Below are 19,249 nucleotides of genomic sequence, written 5' to 3' on the forward strand. Positions count from 1 at the left end.
TCCATCGCGGGCTCGCGGCCGTCGGACTAGCGCAGCACCGCAGCCGTCGTCGTGCCGTGCTGGAATGGACTCGTGGTGGTGGTGGAACGCGAACGCGCCAAGCTGACCCGGTTCAGCCAGGTCGCGGTGGACACGACGAGGGCTGCACATCGCACCGGGTCCGCCGCCCGCCGCCCGCTAAACCATCCGCAGTGTACATGTACTGTCGCGGGATCCCCTCCCTCCACGAGTGGATCAGGTGCCACTCTCGACTCGGGCACAGATCCGAGCCCAGAACGCAGGATCCGACAAGGCGGCACGAACCGGAGTGACGCGAGCCAGGCAGGTCCGCTGGTGCGTGCGAGTCGGTTCGGTTGTGCGGCTCGGCCCGGGCCGGGGCTCGGGCCCGTGTTCCAGTTCCAGTTCCCTTTTCCCTTCCCCTCCCTTCTTCACCCATCATCTCCGCCTCTTCCGTTCCCACCTCACTCCTCGCCGCGCGCCGCCTCGCTCCCCACCGCCGCGCCGCAGTAGGGTTCGCAAGCCCGCAGCAGAGCGCGTACCGCACCCTGCCCCCCCCCCCCCCCCCCCGCTCTGTCCACCCCACGCCGGCCTCTCGCTGCCGCTCGCCGCACCGCACGAGAGGCGAGATCGGCGGCTCCCAGATTCGTACCCGGGCCACAGTCCCTCCTCGCCCTGCGTGTCGGCGCCGCCTCCACACGCCCGCGCTTCACCAGCCCCGACGGAATCTCTCCCGGAGGCGCGCGATTCGCCGCGGGGATGGTACGGTAGGGCCGCAGTCGCTAGGGTTTCCGCGCCCGGTGCCGCCATGGACGCCGAGCCCCGCCGGGAGGGTTCCGATCGGGCGCCCGCCGCCGACTCCTCCGCGGCGCCGGACGGTGACGAGGCGATGGCCCGTGGCGTCGCTGCTGCGGAGAAGCCTACAGCGGCCAGTGAGGCGGGGGCTGGTGGAGACGTCGCGGCGGCGGAGCGTGGGCGTGACGGGGAGACGCCGGCTGGAGATCCGGGGGTGGTGGCTGACGAAGGCGGTGCTGTGGGCGACCAGTGTCCTGCGGCGCCTCAAGCGAGCGAGGTGGACGAGGGTGGCGCCGCGGGCAAGGAGCGGTCTGATGGTGGTCTGGCGAATGGGGCAGTTGAGGGCAGCAGCATTGCGGGGGAAGTGCCAGATGTGGCTCCTGTGGTATCTGAAGCACGGATGGACGAGGACGGGGGTTGCTCCACAGGCAATGAGTACTCTGAAATGAAGATGGAGGTGGATGGCGGCTGCGTAGCAGAACGAGAGGGCGATGGTCAGGAACAGGAACAAGAGTGCACTGCAGCTGCTGTGGAAAGCGAGGTTAAGACGGGGGAAGGTGACGGCGGAGTGGTGAATCAAGGGACTACGGCACATGCTGGGGGTCTTCAGGTTAAAGAGGAGGTGGGGGAAGGCTTGGTGGGCCGCTACATTGGACGTAGCGCTCCAGGGCGCACGAGGATTCTTATTGGGAAGGTTGTGTCCTATGATAGCACAGCTGGGGTCTACAGCCTGGTGTTTGAGGACGGACACGCTGAGGAGCTGGGGCTTCCTCAGCTCCAGGAGCTTCTCATGTCGGATGATAATGGTGCATTAGGCATGAAGGTGAGCTGCCGGAAGAGGAAGCTAGACTTGCTGGTTTCATCAGGGAGCGCCTTGGAGGTCAAAGAGCCACCAAGTACTAGGCAGAGGGTTGATGGATGCGAGATGTCTGCCAGGCCTGATGAGCTGCAGCATAGTGCGTCTGGCTCGGATATGTCTGAGGATGTTGAGTCTTCGAGCAATTCATCAGATTTCACTAGAGAAGAAACATCTGAGCCATGCCCTCCTGTACAGGCTGTGGAGTTGCCTCCGTCGTCAGGCGACATTCCTGTGCCAGAAGAGTCCATAAGTTCTCTCCTCTCTGTTTATAACTTCTTGCGGTCGTTCAGTGTGCAGCTGTTCCTGAGTCCATTTGGACTGGACGATTTTGTTGCGGCCATTAATTGCAGCGTGCAGAATAACTTGTTGGATGCTGTGCACGTCTCGCTACTGCGGGCTCTGAGGCGGCATCTTGAATCTAGATCTGCAGAAGGATCTCGATCGGCTTCAAATTGCCTGAAGTACGCACTCTATCAACACACTCTTAACCACAGTAACTATTTCTTAGGTGCTGTGTTTCTGTACTTAAGATTCTGACATTATTTTCTTTCCCCTGAACTGTGTATAGGTACCTGGATTGGACATTACTAGACGCATTGACTTGGCCAAATTTCTTACTAGAGTACCTGTATGTGATGTGTTGCATTAAAAATCTAGGGGGGAAGAGCTTTGGTAGAAGCCTTCTAGTCGCCGAATACTATAAACTTCCTGTTACCATGAAGTTGAGGGTGCTGCAAATACTCTGTGATGATGTCATTGAATCAGAAGAACTCAAAACTGAACTGGAAAATCGAGTAGGCTACAATGAGGAGATGGAGTATGAGATAGAATCTAGTGCATTTTTGGAGGCTGGTTCAAGATCAGTCTCAACTAGAGCAGCAAAGGCCTCAGCTTGCAAAAACACGAATGATTTCCATAATCTTCTCGAAAGTGCTCCAAATGTAACAAATCCCGAAACTGCTCCAGCAGTCCTGTCTCAGGATGGCAATAGTGATGATTGCCGAATATGTGGGATGGATGGAACTTTGGTATGCTGTGATGGCTGCCCGTGGGCATATCATTCAAGATGTATTGGTCAAAACAAAGCTTTCCTTCCTCAGGGTGACTGGTTCTGTCCAGAATGTATGGTTAACAAGCTTGGCCCAACTTCCTCAAGAATTGAGCGTGGTGCAAGAGGAGCTCAAATGTTTGGCATTGATATGTGTGGGAGACTATTCTTAGGAACTTGCAACTATTTGCTGGTGTAAGTTCTTGCAAATTAATCATGTAATACATTGGGTTTATTAATTTACTAATGTTTGTTTCCTTTGTATTTGTTCCATCTAATACTGCAGGATCGAAACAGCTTCAGATGCAGAGTCTTATGCAAGATATTACAATCAGTATGATGTTGCCAAGGTCCTCCAAAGCCTTGCTGTCTCAGATGCATATGTGGACATATGCAAGCAAATAAAGGACTACTGGAAACATTTACTTGGTATAATTCATAACGAGAGATCAACAACAGGTAAAGAAGTTGGTGCGAAAGTAGCACTTCCTCAAACAAACGCGCAGCAGAAATTTGTGGCTAATCAGAGCGCAATGTGCTCAGTCGAATGCCTGGAGGAACAAAAATGCAAGTCAAGCTTAGGTGTTGTCACTGAGAAAAATGCTGAAGTTTTCAAGCAAACTGTGTCAGCTCAGAACAACATACATAATGCACACAGAAATGGAGCTTTTGGACCATCTGTGGTATCCTCAGTTTCTCATCAGAATGGATCCATTGTAACAGGTGGGTCTAACATAGCACAGGCGCAGCCAGCTCAGAGTATTTTCCATCCAGACCCATCCACCGTTTCTGTGACGTCAGGATCATTTTGTCCATCTTCTCTAGGTAAACACCACCTTCAGATGTTTCCGGAAAGATCTGGAAACATGAGTGGTGTCAAGGCAGCAAAATTGTCTTCTTTTAAACCACAAGCTTACATGAACCTCTACAATCATGGCAATATTGCAGCATCTGCTGCTGCCAATATAGCTGTTATTACATCCGATGACAGTAAAGTTTCAGCATCCCAACTGACTGCGAAACACCGGAAGAAAATGGCTGCAGACAATGCTCTACAATTGAAAGCATTTTCTTCAGCAGCCACACAATTTCTTTGGCCGAGTACCGAAAAGAAGCTTATGGAAGTCCCAAGAGATAGATGTGGTTGGTGCCTTGCTTGTAGAAGTTCAGCAATTGGAACTAAAAAGGCTTGTTTTCTTAACATGGCCACTTCAAATGCTGTTAAATGCTCTGCTCGAATTCTTAGTGTAATGCGTGTAATAAAAAATTCTGATAGCCACTTTCCTAGTATTGTTGCTTATTTAGCCAACATGGAGGAAAGTTTGCGTGGCCTCTTGGTTGGTTCACTACAAGATATGCAGCAGAAAGAAAGGTGGCATCAGCAACTACAAGAAGCTTCGAACTGCAGAACTGTAATACCCCTCTTGCTTGAGGTGAGTTGTATTTTTTTGTTGGGCATTCTTTGGTACTTCTCAATACTACAACTAAGTTTTGATATAGCATATCACGCCAAATGCTGGCAGCATTGGGGTGGGCATCAAATAGATTAATATTTTTCAGATTTTTATTCAGCTTGAGCTGGATACATTATATCCCTGGATGTATTTTTAATAAAGGAAATTAACTATAAATACAGCATTAGAAACTAGAAAAATTGTTCTAAAACCACTGACTCAAAGTAACTACTGAGGTGTTTTTTTTTGAAATAAAATGATTCAATACTGAAAGATATATTCTTCCACATTGAACTAGTATTTGCATATATTTTCATTTCACGACAGGCTATGCCACAATAAGTTTCCGTTTGAGCAAAACAATGCGAAATGAATTCTTTAGCCCACCGGCAGGGGACCCCTTGTACCTATATATTTTTTTTTAATTTGAAAAAGGACATACTATATTACAAGGCCTTAGGCCCAAGTATAAAAGCAGATCTATTGAAGACTGTGTACACAAATAATAATTTGACCGTTTACACTTGGCTCGTGAAATGATTTTTTCATGAGGTTTCATGGTTTTCAATTATGTTATATGAGGTACCATGAAAGTTTTAACATAACAGGGTGCAAAACAAAATTATTTGTTAACTCTAGTGCAAAGTGAGACAAAGAGTACTGTACATGGTGTAAAAACAATTTACTTGAAAAGAAAATTATCCTAATAGAGTCAATGCAATAAAGTCATGAACATACAATATACAAGGCTGACGAAAGAACAGAAAAGTTGCAGCAATGCCATCTGGTGCTTCACTGGCGCAACTCTTGGATAATTATTAGGACTAGATGATGTATTTTGTAGGCAGAACAAAAGAGTGGATATATAGTAGCATGCCTAATGCCATAATATTGCATGCTAATTGCTTTTGGATAATCAAGTTGGATGTGCAATATGTTAGAGTGGACGCACTAATCAGTTCAACCCAAAAGTTTAAGCTGATAGGAGAAGGTAGTCAATCCACTTATACGCTTCAATACCCCTACTCACGTGCAACCAGAGAGAAAGACACAAACACAACCAGAGAGAAAGGCGCACATGTGGAAATAAATGGGTGGAGACAAATAAAGCTTTTGCCAGGATTCAAACTCAAGATTATGGTTATGGCTTTGATACCATGTTAGAGTGGACGCACTAACCAGTTCAACACAAAAGTTTAAGCTGATGGAAGAAGGTAGTCAATCCATTTATACACTTCAACAAAATAAACACTAATTATGCTATTGAAAGAAAAAATAAATAGTCTAGCTGAAAAAGTTATTATCACAAATGGCTGTGAGAGATGAATTAGATTTTGTTGTTTTAAAAATTGTTACGTATTCTACGCAGTTGGAAAGCAATATCCGTGGAGTAGCATTTTCTGCAAGTTGGTTGAAGCCAATAGACGATTGGCCTTTGGAATCTCCTGGTCCATCAACGGGCGCATCTCGTCCTGCACAATACCAAAAACGTGGGGTTGGTGGAAGGCGTGGCAGAAGACGTTCGGTTGCATCTGAATCTGGTACTGCTACTGCTACTGATGAGGACAACAGCTGGACTTGGTGGACTGGAGGAAATATTTCAAAACGTACTTTGCAGAGGGGGGCTCTTCTACATTCAACCAGAAGAAAAGCTGCTCGCCAAGGTATTACATGGTTTAACTGTTAGTAGTCTTATTTCATCCACTAACAGTGTCCAGGACATGAACAAGTTGACTTGTTTTGTTACCTGCTAGGTGGTAAACAGTGGATAGCAGGTTTATCTTACCATGAAGGTTCCAAATTTCCAAGGCGATCTCGGCAGTTTGTCTGGAGAGGATGTGTTGGAATAAGCCAGACTTCATCTCAACTTGCTTTACAGGTTTGCACTTCTGTCCTGATGTTGCAAAGAGCAGCATGTTAAACCTACTTTAGCATGAACACAATATTCATTTCTTTCAGGTTAGATATCTTGATGCCCACATCAGATGGAAGGATTTCATCCCTCCAGATCATATTCCCTCAGATGGAAAAAGTTATGATGCTGATTTTTCTGCTCTCAGAAATGCTGTAGTCTGTGATAAAAAAATAATTGATAATAAGATAAGATACGCACTTAAGTTTCGCAACCAAAAGCATCTTCCTGTGCGTGTGACAAAAAATATCTTGGAATCAGAAGGTGATCAGGATGAAAATAGCAAATTGTGGTTTTCTGAAAACCATGTGCCATTGTACATGCTGCGAGAATTTGAGCTGCACGCTGGGGATAACTCCTTGCCTACTCCAGGAATTTCAGACTCTAACTGTTTTACCAATTTGTACCCACGACGAGTAAAAGCATATGCTGGAGATGTCTTTTCCTATCTTTTTCACAAGGGAGAAGTCTATCCCTGCACCTCATGCAAGAAGGATGTCATCTACAGGTTTTTCTACTTTGCCACTTTGTTATGATATTAAGCTGATTATACATTTATTATTTATGAAATGCCGACCTTTTGTATTTTCATTGATCACATGCAGGGATATTGTTAAATGCAACACTTGTCAAGGTATGGATCTATGTCGTGCTCTTTAGATTATTCGTTTTCAAAATTTGCCCTTGTAATATTCAACAAGAAAATTGTTTGATTTCTCACATTTCGGATACTTACACATTGTTGCTATCTAAAAATAACTTTCAGGTAATTGTCATAAAGAGTGTACATCAAGTTCTGTTGTTAGCAAAGGAAGCAGTGCTACTTCCAGTTTGATATGCAAGTTATGCCTTCAGAAGCGGAATCTTATGCTTACTAGCTACAATACAAATGCAAGCTATATCCAGCCTCAACAAAAGGGTAATGGCCAACAACCAGTGACCGCTCTCAGAGTTAAGTTTAAGGTTAGTTCTTCCCATTCTGGTGAACCTGCTCCCAAAGTCGAAGCCCAGCTAGTCGCAAGCGTTAAAGCACAGCCATCTGCGAAGGTGGAAGCTCAGTCGAGTATGAATGTGAAAGCCCGGCCAGTTGTAAACGTGAAAACACAACCATTTGCAAAGGTGGAAGCTCAGCCAATTATGAATGAGAAAGTCCAGCCAACTGCGAAGATGGAGGTGCAGCCACTCGCGAAGATGGTAACTCAGAACATCACTGGTGTCCAAGCTCTGCCAAAGACAAAAGCTAAAAAGTCAAAGTCAGAAAAAGAAAAGAAACCTAAAAAAGTTCAAGCGATCACATATTTTGGTCTCGTATGGAAGAAAAATAAGACTGACAAGGATGATGGAAGTGAGTTCAGGGCAAATGATGTAATCCTTAAAAGCAAGGATAGTATAGGTTCATCAATAAGACCAACATGCTGTCTCTGTGACAAAGCTTATTCTCCGGATTTCTTGTATGTACGCTGTGAGAGGTGCCGGAGTAAGTCTAGCATTACTGTAGCTTAGAGCATTATCCTTTTTTGTGTTATCTTTCAATGTTTTTCTAACATCTCGATATTCCCCGCATACAGATTGGTTTCATGGTGATGCCTTGCAACTTGAAGAAGAAAGGATTGGTGAGTTGGTTGCATACCGGTGCTGTAGGTGCCGAAGAAGAGCCATACCACATTGTCCTCATTCTGATGGTTATACAAAGCCTGAACCAGAATTAAGTGAACAAACAGTTGCTGCATCATCTCAGTCAACTATGCTATCTAGTGAGGACACTTATGCTTTAGCAGATCAGGACCCACTGCTTGCTTCTTACGGGATAGTTGAACCGATTGGTGATGATACAATGGATGTTGGTTTGTCAATGAACATGTCAAGCTTTGCCCCTGGAAGTAACCAGAAACTGTCTATAAGAAGAGCACAAGCAAAAAGTACTGAATACATTGACCAAGGTGGAAGACCTGTGAGTGAGTATAATATCCAAAATCAACCTCCAGGGATTGGAAACATCAATCTCAGCCACACGAATGAAATTTCTTTTTCAGAGGTAGACAGTGTTGATGCTTCAGAGCTATTGGGGTGGGATTTACCCCAAGGAGCTGCATATGCTACACCTCTTGATTTCACTGCTAATCACCAGTCGAATGACACTTGCTGTGGCAGCTTTGGAATGGACGAGTATGAGCCCCAGACTTATTTCTCGTTCACCGAGTTACTTGAAGCTGATGATACACAGCTTGACAATGCCTTTGGGATGTCTGCTGGTCTGCAAGGTGATTGCAATGGCACAGGAAGCTTTGTTCAACAAGGAGATGGTTTGTCTTTCATGGTAGAAGATGGAGCTTCAAATATGAACTTCCCAACAAATGATCCCACCCCCGATGAGGTAGCGTGCAGCAAGTGCATGCATACTCAGCCACCACCTGATCTCAAATGTGCTGTCTGTGACCTGCACATACACAGGCAGTGCTCACCGTGGGATCAAGGTGAAGAACCTGTTGACAGCAGCAATTGGAGCTGTGGTGGTTGCCGGGAGTGGCGATGATTGACTTCTGAACTTCATTGCATCTGTTAATAGTGCCAGCTGCCGGCTGTTATCACAAGGTAAACACACCGACATTCCATACCAGATTTCTGTCAACTGCAATTGTGGCTATAGTTACAGGTTACTGAGCTATCTTTCTTTTTAGGTGGGAGGTACATCGCGAAGTGCGACGTGGATCTGTAGGAAAAATCTCCACCAAGCTGTTACGCAGTGCTAATTGTTGTTCGGATGCTGGGGTTGGTTATTTGACCAAAGTTTAACCATCATACAGTTACAATAGCAATGACTCCTGCGATATTTACACTGTACATACTAAAGAATGGGTCGACGAAGACCTTTTGTCATTCTTTAGGCTGCTTGTGTGTGTGTTGGTGGGGGGGGGGGGGGGGGGGGGGGGGGGCGTAGAGATAAGGGAGGATGTTGTTATCACCATGTGTGTGGTTCTGAAAACCATATTCATGAAGCTGTGTTACCTTGAATTCTCGTGCTGTCTTTCAGATAGAAGTGTCTTGGTCAGAGGCCATTTCTACGCATATGCATCTTTGTTCGATATATTTTCTCCAGCTTTGAAATCATTATCTCAATATGTGAGAAATTCTTATTATTGCCTCCAGCTATGCATGTCCAAACGGACCAGGCTTGCCGGGCGGCTCAAAATCCGGCACGAGTTTGGCCCGGCACGACACGTAGTGAACCGGGCCTGTGCTGGCCCGGCCCGGTCACCGGGCCGTGCCTGGGTCAAAGGCATGGGCACGACGGGCTAGGTTTGGTACGGTCCGATTTTTTTTTATATAAATACATATATTATATTTGAATACAGAGTATAAAACATAAGAAACATGTGTTTTTGTTGGTTATGTGGGTGTAAATAAATGTTTAGAGCTAATAAATATGGTTTAAACTCTAAAAATACATAATTTTAGAATATTTTTATTATTTAAACGTCATATATTGTTATAGGCCCGTTAGACCCGTCGAGCTGTGGACCGACTCGACACGATTATTAAGCTAGCGGCCCTTGCTTGGGGCCCGTGGGCTGTGCCGCCCGCTAGCTAATCCGGGTCGGGCCGGCACGGTCCTAATCCGTGCCGGGCCTAGCCGTGCTCGGACCGGGCCGGCATGACCCGCCCATTTAGACATCTATACCTCCAGCATACTGGTGCGATCGTGTGGCGCATGAATTCTTAAGATGCAGCACTTGTGACATTAACAACGGTGTGGCGCTGATATTTTCTGACCAAACATCTGATCTGATCGAAGAGGATTGGATAGTTATGTGGATAATATCCATCATTTTCTTTGAATATCAAATACAAGTATGGATATTTATTGCGGATACCAAACACATATAAGTTAACTGAAAAAATTCTGCGCCTGCCAAGTGCCAGGCACCGAGCCAGTGAGCCACCAGCCCCCGCCAGAGCGCCTAGGTCGCTTGATCTGGTACAACGGTGGCATGCATCCTCGATCCTCCAGCCCCATCCTAGATCCTCCAGCTCGATTTGTTAAGACTGCAAGTAAGTCTGAACGACTATTCGAGTGAAGTTCTGTAAATCTGAACTATAATTTCTAAACTAAAGTCTTGTAAGGCTGTAAGTTTCAGTTTGCTATCTATTTGAGTTGGCATCTTTAAGTTTGTCCGACAGATTTTTTTTATTGGATATGCTGAAAGAGCATTTGGTCTACCATCTGCATCAAACTGTATAGACAACGGATTGTAAACCGAAGAAAACCGAAAACCAAACCGCTGAAACTGAAACCGATTTCCTCGGTTTTACTGAAATTTCCCTACCCGAACGGTTGTTATAATTCGAAAACTGAAACTTCTCTGTATCGAAAATATCCGAACAGAGAAAACCGAATAAACCGATAACCCAGACCTACAAGTATACATGGCCAAATGGGCGGCCCGGCCCAGCACGGCCAGACACGGCACGGTTAGGGCACGGCCCGTTTGGCCCGTTTAATAGCCGTGCTGTGCCGGCACGACACTAGTGCCTAAGACCAGGCCCAAGCACGGCACTAAGCCTCCTTAGCCGTGCCGTGCCGGCACGGTAGGCCTGTTTAGCCCATTTAGCCCGTTTAGCACTACACCACATAATTTTAGTCAGACATTCACAAACACAGTTAAAACATACTAAAATAGCTAATATTGAGCTATTTAGTGCAATGACTGACTCATTAAAAACCTATCTAGGTAAAAACTCACCCTTGTGAGAAAACACTAGATAGGAAAAAAGAGTACAACACATAGCTAACTAGTCGTGCTTGGATCTAATCATGCATAATCGTGCCTAGGGGCTAATCGGGCCGTGCCCGTGCCGGCCCAGCGTACCCGGTGCTCGGTCCAGTCACGGCACTACCCATCGGGCCGTGCCGGCACGGGCCCGGCTCCAGCCGTGCCGTGCCCAGGCACTACGGGCCGTGCCATGCTCCGGGCCGACCTGATTAGCCCGGCACTATTGGCCATCTATACCTACAAGTTGTAGGTTGAGTTTTTTTTATTTTTCCTTTGGGCATACTATAAAGGGGCTTGAATGGGTAGCTTGATCTAGACAAGTCTGGTTAGGAGTTGTGATGCACATTTGTGATAACTAGTGTTAGGTAAACCCATGAGAGCCTTTGAGAAGTTTGAAATAAAACCTAACTCGATAAGCAATCAAAACAAGTGAATTGATGATGTTGTAGTAGCACCAGATGTGTCTATTGTGCATTGGATATACGTATTGGACATGGGAATGCCTTATTGAGAATAGGCAAAGAGCTGGTGTGTCCGGTGTGCACTAGACAAGATGCACGAGAGAGGCCATCCAGAGAGCTTCCAGATTGGTACCTGTTGGGCACCCAGAAACTGGGTGCCTAGACAAAGCCCAAAGAAGTCTCTGCCGAGCAACTTTGCGAGACGGAACGGACAACCAAGTCCCTGCCAAGCAACCTTGCAAAGCGGGGCGGGTGACCAAGTCCCTGTCGAGTAACCTTGCGAGACGGAGTGAGCGACCAAGTCCCAGCCGAGAAACCTTGCGAGGCGAAGCAGACGACCAAGCCTCTGTCGAGCAACCTTGCCAGAGACCAGCGTAGAAGGCCAACCCAATGATACGAGCCCACATCAGCAGGATAAACGGGTCATGACCAAACTATGTCCGGGTCTCGGGTATGGTGTCGAAAGGTCTTCGATGGACGTAAGATGACACATGCCGCATACCGTCTTGGGCGAACCACCACCAGCGAATAGGACCAGTCAATCCTAGTCGAGAGGATCTCAACATTAGAGTCTCTACAGTGACCATAATATGTCTGATAGGGTACCCCCGGTTTCATGGAATATGATAGGGTATTCAGAGAGGTCGACAACTTTGTATCCGATTGTTGTACTCATCGGACATGACTAGTGTGGCATTGGTATGAGCACCAGATGCGAGTATAGTAACATCTAGTTTCTAAAATTCTTTGACGTGTTTGATGTAGAGAGTGGGTACACACCAGACATGCCCACTACATTTGACTGGACTAAGTGAAGGGGTAATGGCTAGTTCCTTTGCTTAGGATTATTTATACCCTTAACCCAATTATTTGATGTCTCTTTCTAATTTAATCTACTAAAAAAACCTACTCTCTCCATCCCATTGATTGAGGCGTGCATGTTTGTAAAAAAGCCAACCTTTTATATATTTGAGTACTAATTAACCAATATATATATGCATGCTATATATTTGGATTCATATACAAGTGTCGGCGTTTCGACCCCGGGGGGTCCCTGGACCGACGAGTAAATTGTCGCTGCGTGTCCCAGCCCAGATGGGTCGGCGCGAGACGGAACACAAGGGGGAGCAATAAGGGGAACCTCGGCTCGTGTTGTCCTGCGCCTAGGGCGGATGCGCTTGCAGTAGGGGGTTACAAGCGTTCGCGAGGGAGAGAGAGAGAGAGAGTGAGAGCCTATCCGTCAAATCGTTCTCCCGCGCGGCCACCTTCTCGTACGAGGGCCTTGGACCTTCCTTTTATAGACGTAAGGAGAAGGCCCAGGTGTACAATAGGGGGATGTAGCAATGTGCTATCGTGTCTAGCAGAGAGGAGCCAGAGCCCTATGTACATGCCGACGTGGCTGTCGGAGAGGTGTTGCTGCCCTGTTCATGTGATCTCGTGGTCGTCGGAGGAGCGCTCAAACCCTGTAGAAGTACAACTGTCGAGGCTGTCGGATCCTTGCTGACGTCTCCTTGCTTCCGTAGGGGGCTGAGAGCCATCATCGTCATGGAGCACGCGGGGTGCCATCATTACTTGTTTACCGGGGCGAGCCAGATGGGACGATGGTCTTGTTCCTCGTAGCCTGAGCTAGCTAGGGGTATGGTAATGATGTACCCCCCTGCGGCGTGGTCGGTCCGAGCCCGAGGTCGGGCAAGGCGGTGACTCCTCCGAGGTCGAGGTTGAGTCTGAGCCCTGGGGTCGGGCGAGACGGAGACCGTCTTCCGAGGTCGAGGTGGAGTCCGAGCCCCGGGGTCGGGCGAGGCGGAGACCGTCTTCCGAGGTCGAGGTGGAGTCTGAGCCCTGGGGCCGGGCGAGACGGAGACCGTCTTCCGAGGTCGAGGTTGAGTCCGAGCCCTAGGGTCGGGCGAGGCGGAGACCGTCTTCCGAGGTCGAGGCTGAGTCCGAGCCCTGGGGTCGGGCGAGGCGGAGACCGTCTTCCAAGGTCGAGGTGGAGTCCGAGCCCTGGGGTCGGGCGAGGCGGAGCTTCCTATGGCGCCTGAGGTTGGACTCGGCGGCTGTCAGCCTCAACCTGGCGGGTGGCACAGCAGTCGGAGCAGTGCGGGCGGCGCTGTTTTCCTGTCAGGTTAGTCAGTGGGGGGCGAAATGACTGCGGTCACTTCGGCCCTGTCGACTGAGGAACGTGCGTCAGGATAAGGTGTCAGACGATCCTTGCATTGAATGCTCCTGCGATACGGTCGGTTGGCGAGGCGATCTGGCCAAGGTTGCTTCTCCGCGAAGCCTGCCCGAGCTGGGCCTCGGGCGAGTCGAAGGTGCGCCCGTTGCTTGAGGAGACCCTCGAGCGAGACGTGAATCCACATGGGTCTGCTGTTCTTGCCCGAGGCTGGGCTCGAGCGAGGCAAGATCGTGTCCCTTGGACGGAGCCTTGATTTGAATTGCGCCCATCAGGCCTTTGCAGTTTTGTGCTGATGGTGGTTACCAGCCGAGTTTAGGAGTCTTGGGGGTATCCCTAATTATGGTCCCCGACAGTAGCCCCCGAGCCTCAAAGGGAGTGTTGGTACTCGCTTGGAGGCTTTGTCGCACTTTTTTGCAAGGGGACTGGCCTTTCTCGGTTGCATTTCGTTCCGGTGGGTGCGCGCGAGCGCACCCGCCGGGTGTAGCCCCCGAGGCCTCGGAGGAGTGGTTTGACTCCTCCGAGGTCTTAGTGCCTTTCGTGATGCCTCGGCCGGTCTGGTTGTTCCCTGATGCGATCTGATCGTAGTCCGGGTGCATGGTCAGGTTCCAAGTTCTCGGGCTGGTATGTTGACGCTGTCAACGGTTTGGCCGGAGCCGGGTTTGCGAGAGCAGCCCCCGAGCCTCTGCACAGGGCGAGAGGACGGTCAAGGACTGACTCGGCTTTTTTCATACGCCCCTTCGACACCTTCCACGCCGACGGAGGAGGAGGAGGTGGTGGCAGCTGGAGAAGGCCTCGTCGCTGACGAGATTGTCGGCGCCATCTGCGCTCCGGGCCTCCGGCTCTTTGGCTTTGATAGCTTGTCCTCGCCCCTCGAGTGGGGATGTGGGCGAGAACCTTGTCGCAGTAGCATCTGCCCTGAGGTCATCGCTGCTGCTGTTTGGCCGCCCGGAGCGGAGGTCGTTGTCGCTGCTGCAGGAGTGGGCGGCAGCGAGCCACCTAGAAGTTGTTGTCCTGCAGGCCCTCCGATGTGGGGGGTTGTTCGTACCTGCGGGAGTGGAACTGGAGTTCCGTTTGTAATGGCACCTTGAGTGCCGGTGTCTGTTCATTGTGGCTGTCGGGGCCTGAACATCTAGGTATTTTGGGTGCAATACCGTGTTTCTTCCTCATTTAGAGCACCAGGTCTCGCCTGTCGGTTAGCTGAACCGCTTAACCAAGTGTGAGTTGCCCTGCGCGAAAGGTGACGAGTGAGGTATCTGTATCCCGGAGGCGTAGGAGTCCCTCGGCTCGGTCGGCCTTGCCACTCAAGGCTTCTCTTGCTCAGTTAAAGAGAACCCTCGGCCGTTCTGCGATGAGCCGGAGCCGGAGGCAGCGGTGTGAGCGTGGACAGAGGCGGAGTTGGCTCGAAAAGAAGCTTCGTCGGCCGGAGCCTGGCCGGGTCGTCCACTGGCGGAACCAACCCTAGAGTCGGGCCGCCGAGGCCATGAGCCGGGCTGGCGTCCTCGGGGGACAACTGGCTGAGGCTACAGAGTGGTCGGTCTAGCCGTCTACTCGGGCCAGGTTCCTGGAGGAGATCCTGACGGCGATGGCTCAGGCGCAGTGCTGACATCTTCCTTCGAGGCGGAGATCCTCCGACCGTGTTGCTGTCCGAGGCTGGGTCAGATTCCGCCGGAGGTGGAGTCGATGCGGAGGGTGCTGCTGCTCCCCCTACTGATGTCTGAACCTGCAGGAACAGTTTATCTGTAGTGTGCGTATGTTTTTTGCGGCCACCGAGGCCCAAACATACCATCGTCGTGTTGTAAAGCTGCGTTTCTTTTCCCCTTGTTTCGAGTATCAGGACTTGTTTGTCGGTAGCAGAATCGCTCATCCGAGCGAGAGTTACTTTTCACGGAAGGTGATGAGTGAGGTATCCGTATCCCGGAGGCGTAGGAGTTCCTCGGCTCGGTCGGCCTTGCCGCTTACGTGTACTCTTACTCGTCCGCAGGATTCTGTTATCGATATAGTCGAGAAGGCACGAAAAATCGTTTCGGCAGAAAAGTTTTCGAGCGTTAAGACTTGTTCGGTCAGCGGAATCGCTTATCCGAGCGTGAGTTACTTATCGCAGAAGGTGATGAGTGAGGTATCCGTATCCCGGAGGCGTAGGAGTCCCTCGGCTCGGTCGGCCTTGCCGCTTACGTGTACTCTGTCGTTTTCAGGATCCCACTATCGAAGTAGCCGAAAAGCGCGAAAGACGTTCTGACAGAAAGACTTTTTCCGAGGAAAATTTTGACGCAGAGGGGGTTCCCCCCTTCTAGCCCCCGAGGGAGGGTTGGGCTTTGCCGAGGCAAGGCTGACCCTTCCTTGATGGTTAGACTTTATTTGTGTATGTAAACGAGGTATATGAACGACTTGAAAACATCTTAAGGGTAGAAGTGACGTAGCTGTCGGATGTTCCAAGCGTTGCTGTAGACCTCGCCTTGACTGTTGGCCAGCTTATATGTTCCGGGCTTCAAAATCTTGGCGATGACGAACGACCCTTCCCAGGGAGGAGTGAGCTTGTGGCGCCCTCGGGCGTCTTGTCGTAGCCGAAGCACCAAGTCGCCCACCTGGAGGTCTCGGGACCGAACCCCTCGGGCGTGGTAGCGTCGCAGGGACTGCTGATACCTTGCCGAGTGTAGTAAGGCCATGTCCCGAGCCTCCTCCAGCTGGTCCAGTGAGTCTTCTCGGCTTGTACGGTTGCTTTGGTCGTTGTATGCCCTCGTCCTCGGGGAACCGTATTCTAAGTCTGTGGGCAAGATAGCCTCGGCCCCATAGGCTAGAAAAAACGGCGTGAAGCCCGTGACTCGGCTTGGCGTCGTCCTCAAACTCCAGACCACCGAGGGAAGTTCCTTCATCCATCGCCTGCCGAACTTGTTGAGGTCGTTGTAGATCCTCGGCTTGAGTCCCTGCAGAATCATGCCGTTGGCACGCTCTACCTGCCCATTCGTCATGGGGTGAGCTACGGTGGCCCAGTCCACCCGGATGTGGTGGTCCTCGCAGAAGTCCAGGAACTTCCTGCCAGTGAACTGGGTGCCGTTGTCAGTGATGATGGAGTTCGGGACCCCAAAGCGATGGATGATGTTGGTGAAGAACGCCACCGCCTGTTCGGAACTGATGTTGTTTAGGGGTCGGACCTCAATCCACTTGGAGAATTTGTCGATAGCGACCAGCAGGTGCGTGAAGCCCCCGGGTGCCTTCTGCAAGGGACCGACAAGGTCCAGACCCCACACAGCAAACAACCAGGTGATGGGTATTGTTTGCAAGGCCTGAGCGGGCAGGTGCGTCTGCCTTGCGTAGAATTGACACCCTTGGCAGATGCGTACAATTCTAGTGGCGTCGACCACCGCTGTTGGCCAGTAGAAACCTTGTCGGAAGGCGTTCCCAACGAGGGCTCGAGGTGCTGCATGATGACCGCAAGCCCCCGAGTGTATTTCTTGCAATAGCTCCTGACCTTCGGCGATGGATATGCATCGCTGGAGGATGCCTGAGGGGCTGCGGTGGTAGAGCTCCTTTCCGTCACCCAGCAAGACGAACGACTTGGCGCGCCACGCCAGTCGCCGAGCTTCGGCTCTGTCGAGGGGTAGCTCTCCTCGGTGGAGATATTGCAGGTACGAGGTCTGCCAGTTTCGATTAGGCGGGACCCCATTCCGCTCTTCCTCGATGCGCAATGCCTCACCCTCAGAGGCGGAGGGTGCCTCGGGCTGAGCAAAGGGAGCCTCGGGCTGGGCCGAGGCCTCCTCGGGCTCGGGCGTGTCGTCGGTCTTGACGGAGGGTTGATGTAGGTCTCGGGAGAAGACGTCCGGGGGAACCGTTGTCCGCCCCGAGGCTATCTTAGCCAGCTCGTCCGCAGTCTCGTTGTATCGTCGAGCGACGTGGTTGAGCTCGAGCCCGTAGAACTTGTCTTCCAGGTGCCGAACCTCGTCGCAGTAGGCTTCCATCTTCGGGTCGCGGCAGTGTGAGTTCTTCATGACTTGGTCGATGACAAGCTGCGAGTTGCCACGAGCGTCGAGGCGCCGAACCCCTAGCTCGATGGCGATGCGCAACCCGTTAACGAGAGCCTCGTACTCGGCCACGTTGTTGGACGCTGGGAAATGGAGGCGCAGCACGTAGCGGAGGTGCTTCCCGAGGGGTGAGATGAAGAGCAGGCTCGCGCCCGCTCCTGTTTTCATCAGCGACCCATCGAAAAACATTGTCCATAGTTTCGGTTGGATCGGAGCTGCTGGAAGCTGGGTGTCGACCCATTCAGCCACAAAGTCCGCCAAAACTTGGGACTTGATGGCCTTCCGAGGAGCGAACGAGATTGTCTCACCCATGATCTCCACCGCCCACTTTGCAATCCTACCCGAGGCCTCTCGGCACTGGATGATCTTCCCTAGGGGGAAGGATGACACCACAGTCACCGGATGAGACTCGAAGTAGTGTCGCAACTTTCGCCGCGTTAGAATCACCGCGTACAGTAGCTTCTGAATTTATGGGTAGCGGATTTTGGTCTCGGACAGTACCTCACTGATGAAGTAGACCAGCCTCTGGACGAGCAATGCATGCCCTTCTTCTCGTCTCTCGACTACGATTGCGGCGCTGACCACCTGAGTGTTTGCGGCTACGTAGATCAAGAGGGCTTCTCCGGCAGCGAGGGGCACCAAGATGGGCGCACTTGTAAGGAGCGCCTTTAAGTTCCCGAGGGCTTCCTCGGCCTCGGGTGTCCAAGTGAAGCGCTCGGTCTTCCTTAAGAGGCGGTACAGAGGCAGGCCTCTTTCGCCGAGGCGCGAGATGAAGCGGCTCAGAGCCGCAAGGCATCCCATGACCCTCTGTACTCCTTTCAAGTCCTTGATGGGCCCCATGTTGGTGATGGTCGCGATTTTCTCTGGGTTGGCCTCGATGCCCCGCTCGGAGACGATGAACCCCAGGAGCATGCCTTGGGGGACTCCGAAGACACACTTCTCAGGATTAAGTTTTACACCTTTCGCCTTGAGACACTTGAATGTCGTTTCAAGGTCAGTGAGGAGGTCGGAGGCTTTCCTCGTCTTGACTACGATGTCATCGACGTAAGCCTCAACCATTTGGCCAATGTGCTCTCCGAACACGTGGTTCATGCACCTTTGGTATGTCGCGCCTGCATTCCTCAAACCAAATGGCATAATGATGTAGCAGTACATGCCAAAAGGTGTGATGAAAGAAGTTGCGAGCTGGTCGGACTCTTTCATCCTGATTTGGTGATACCCTGAGTAGGCATCGAGGAGCGATAGGGTTTCGCACCCAGCAGTGGAATCCACGATTTGATCGATGCGAGGCAGAGGGTAGGGAACTTTCGGACATGCTTTCTTTAGACTAGTGTAGTCTACACACATCCGCCATTTCCCACCTTTCTTTTTCACAAGCACAGGGTTGGCTAGCCATTCGGGATGGAATACCTCTTTGATGAACCCTGCAGCCATCAGCTTGTGGATCTCCTCGCCTATGGCTCTGCGCTTTTCTTCGTCGAATCGGCGCAGAGGCTGCTTCACGGGTCGGGCTCCAGCTCAGATATCCAGCGAGTGCTCGGCGACATCCCTCGGTATGCCAGGCATGTCCGAGGGAGTCCACGCAAAAACCTCGCGTTCGCGCGGAGAAAGTCGATGAGCACTGCTTCCTATTTGGGGTCGAGCTCGGAGCCGATCCGGACTTGCTTGGAGGCATCATTGCTGGGGTCGAGAGGGACGGACTTAACCGCCTCTGCTGGCTCGAAGTTGCCGGCGTGGCGCTTCGCGTCTGGCACTTCCTTGG

At 50.7% G+C, this 19,249-nt stretch overlaps 1 protein-coding gene across 1 annotated transcript; it reads left to right on the forward strand.

Moving 5' to 3' along the window:
* The first annotated feature begins 400 nt into the window (after positions 1-400).
* On the forward strand, positions 401-9,150 carry LOC103640745 (DDT domain-containing protein PTM). The gene is made up of 10 exons (XM_008664234.3): positions 401-2,112; positions 2,220-2,894; positions 2,986-4,132; positions 5,523-5,817; positions 5,908-6,032; positions 6,113-6,573; positions 6,671-6,699; positions 6,832-7,542; positions 7,634-8,657; positions 8,744-9,150. The coding sequence occupies exons 1-9, from the start codon at positions 806-808 to the stop codon at positions 8,596-8,598; spliced, it is 5,715 nt and encodes a 1,904-aa protein (XP_008662456.1). The 5' UTR covers positions 401-805; the 3' UTR covers positions 8,599-8,657; positions 8,744-9,150.
* Positions 9,151-19,249: the final 10,099 nt, after the last annotated feature.

Source organism: Zea mays, chromosome 10 (assembly GCF_902167145.1).
Source record: "Zea mays cultivar B73 chromosome 10, Zm-B73-REFERENCE-NAM-5.0, whole genome shotgun sequence".
Classification (NCBI taxonomy): domain Eukaryota; kingdom Viridiplantae; phylum Streptophyta; class Magnoliopsida; order Poales; family Poaceae; genus Zea; species Zea mays.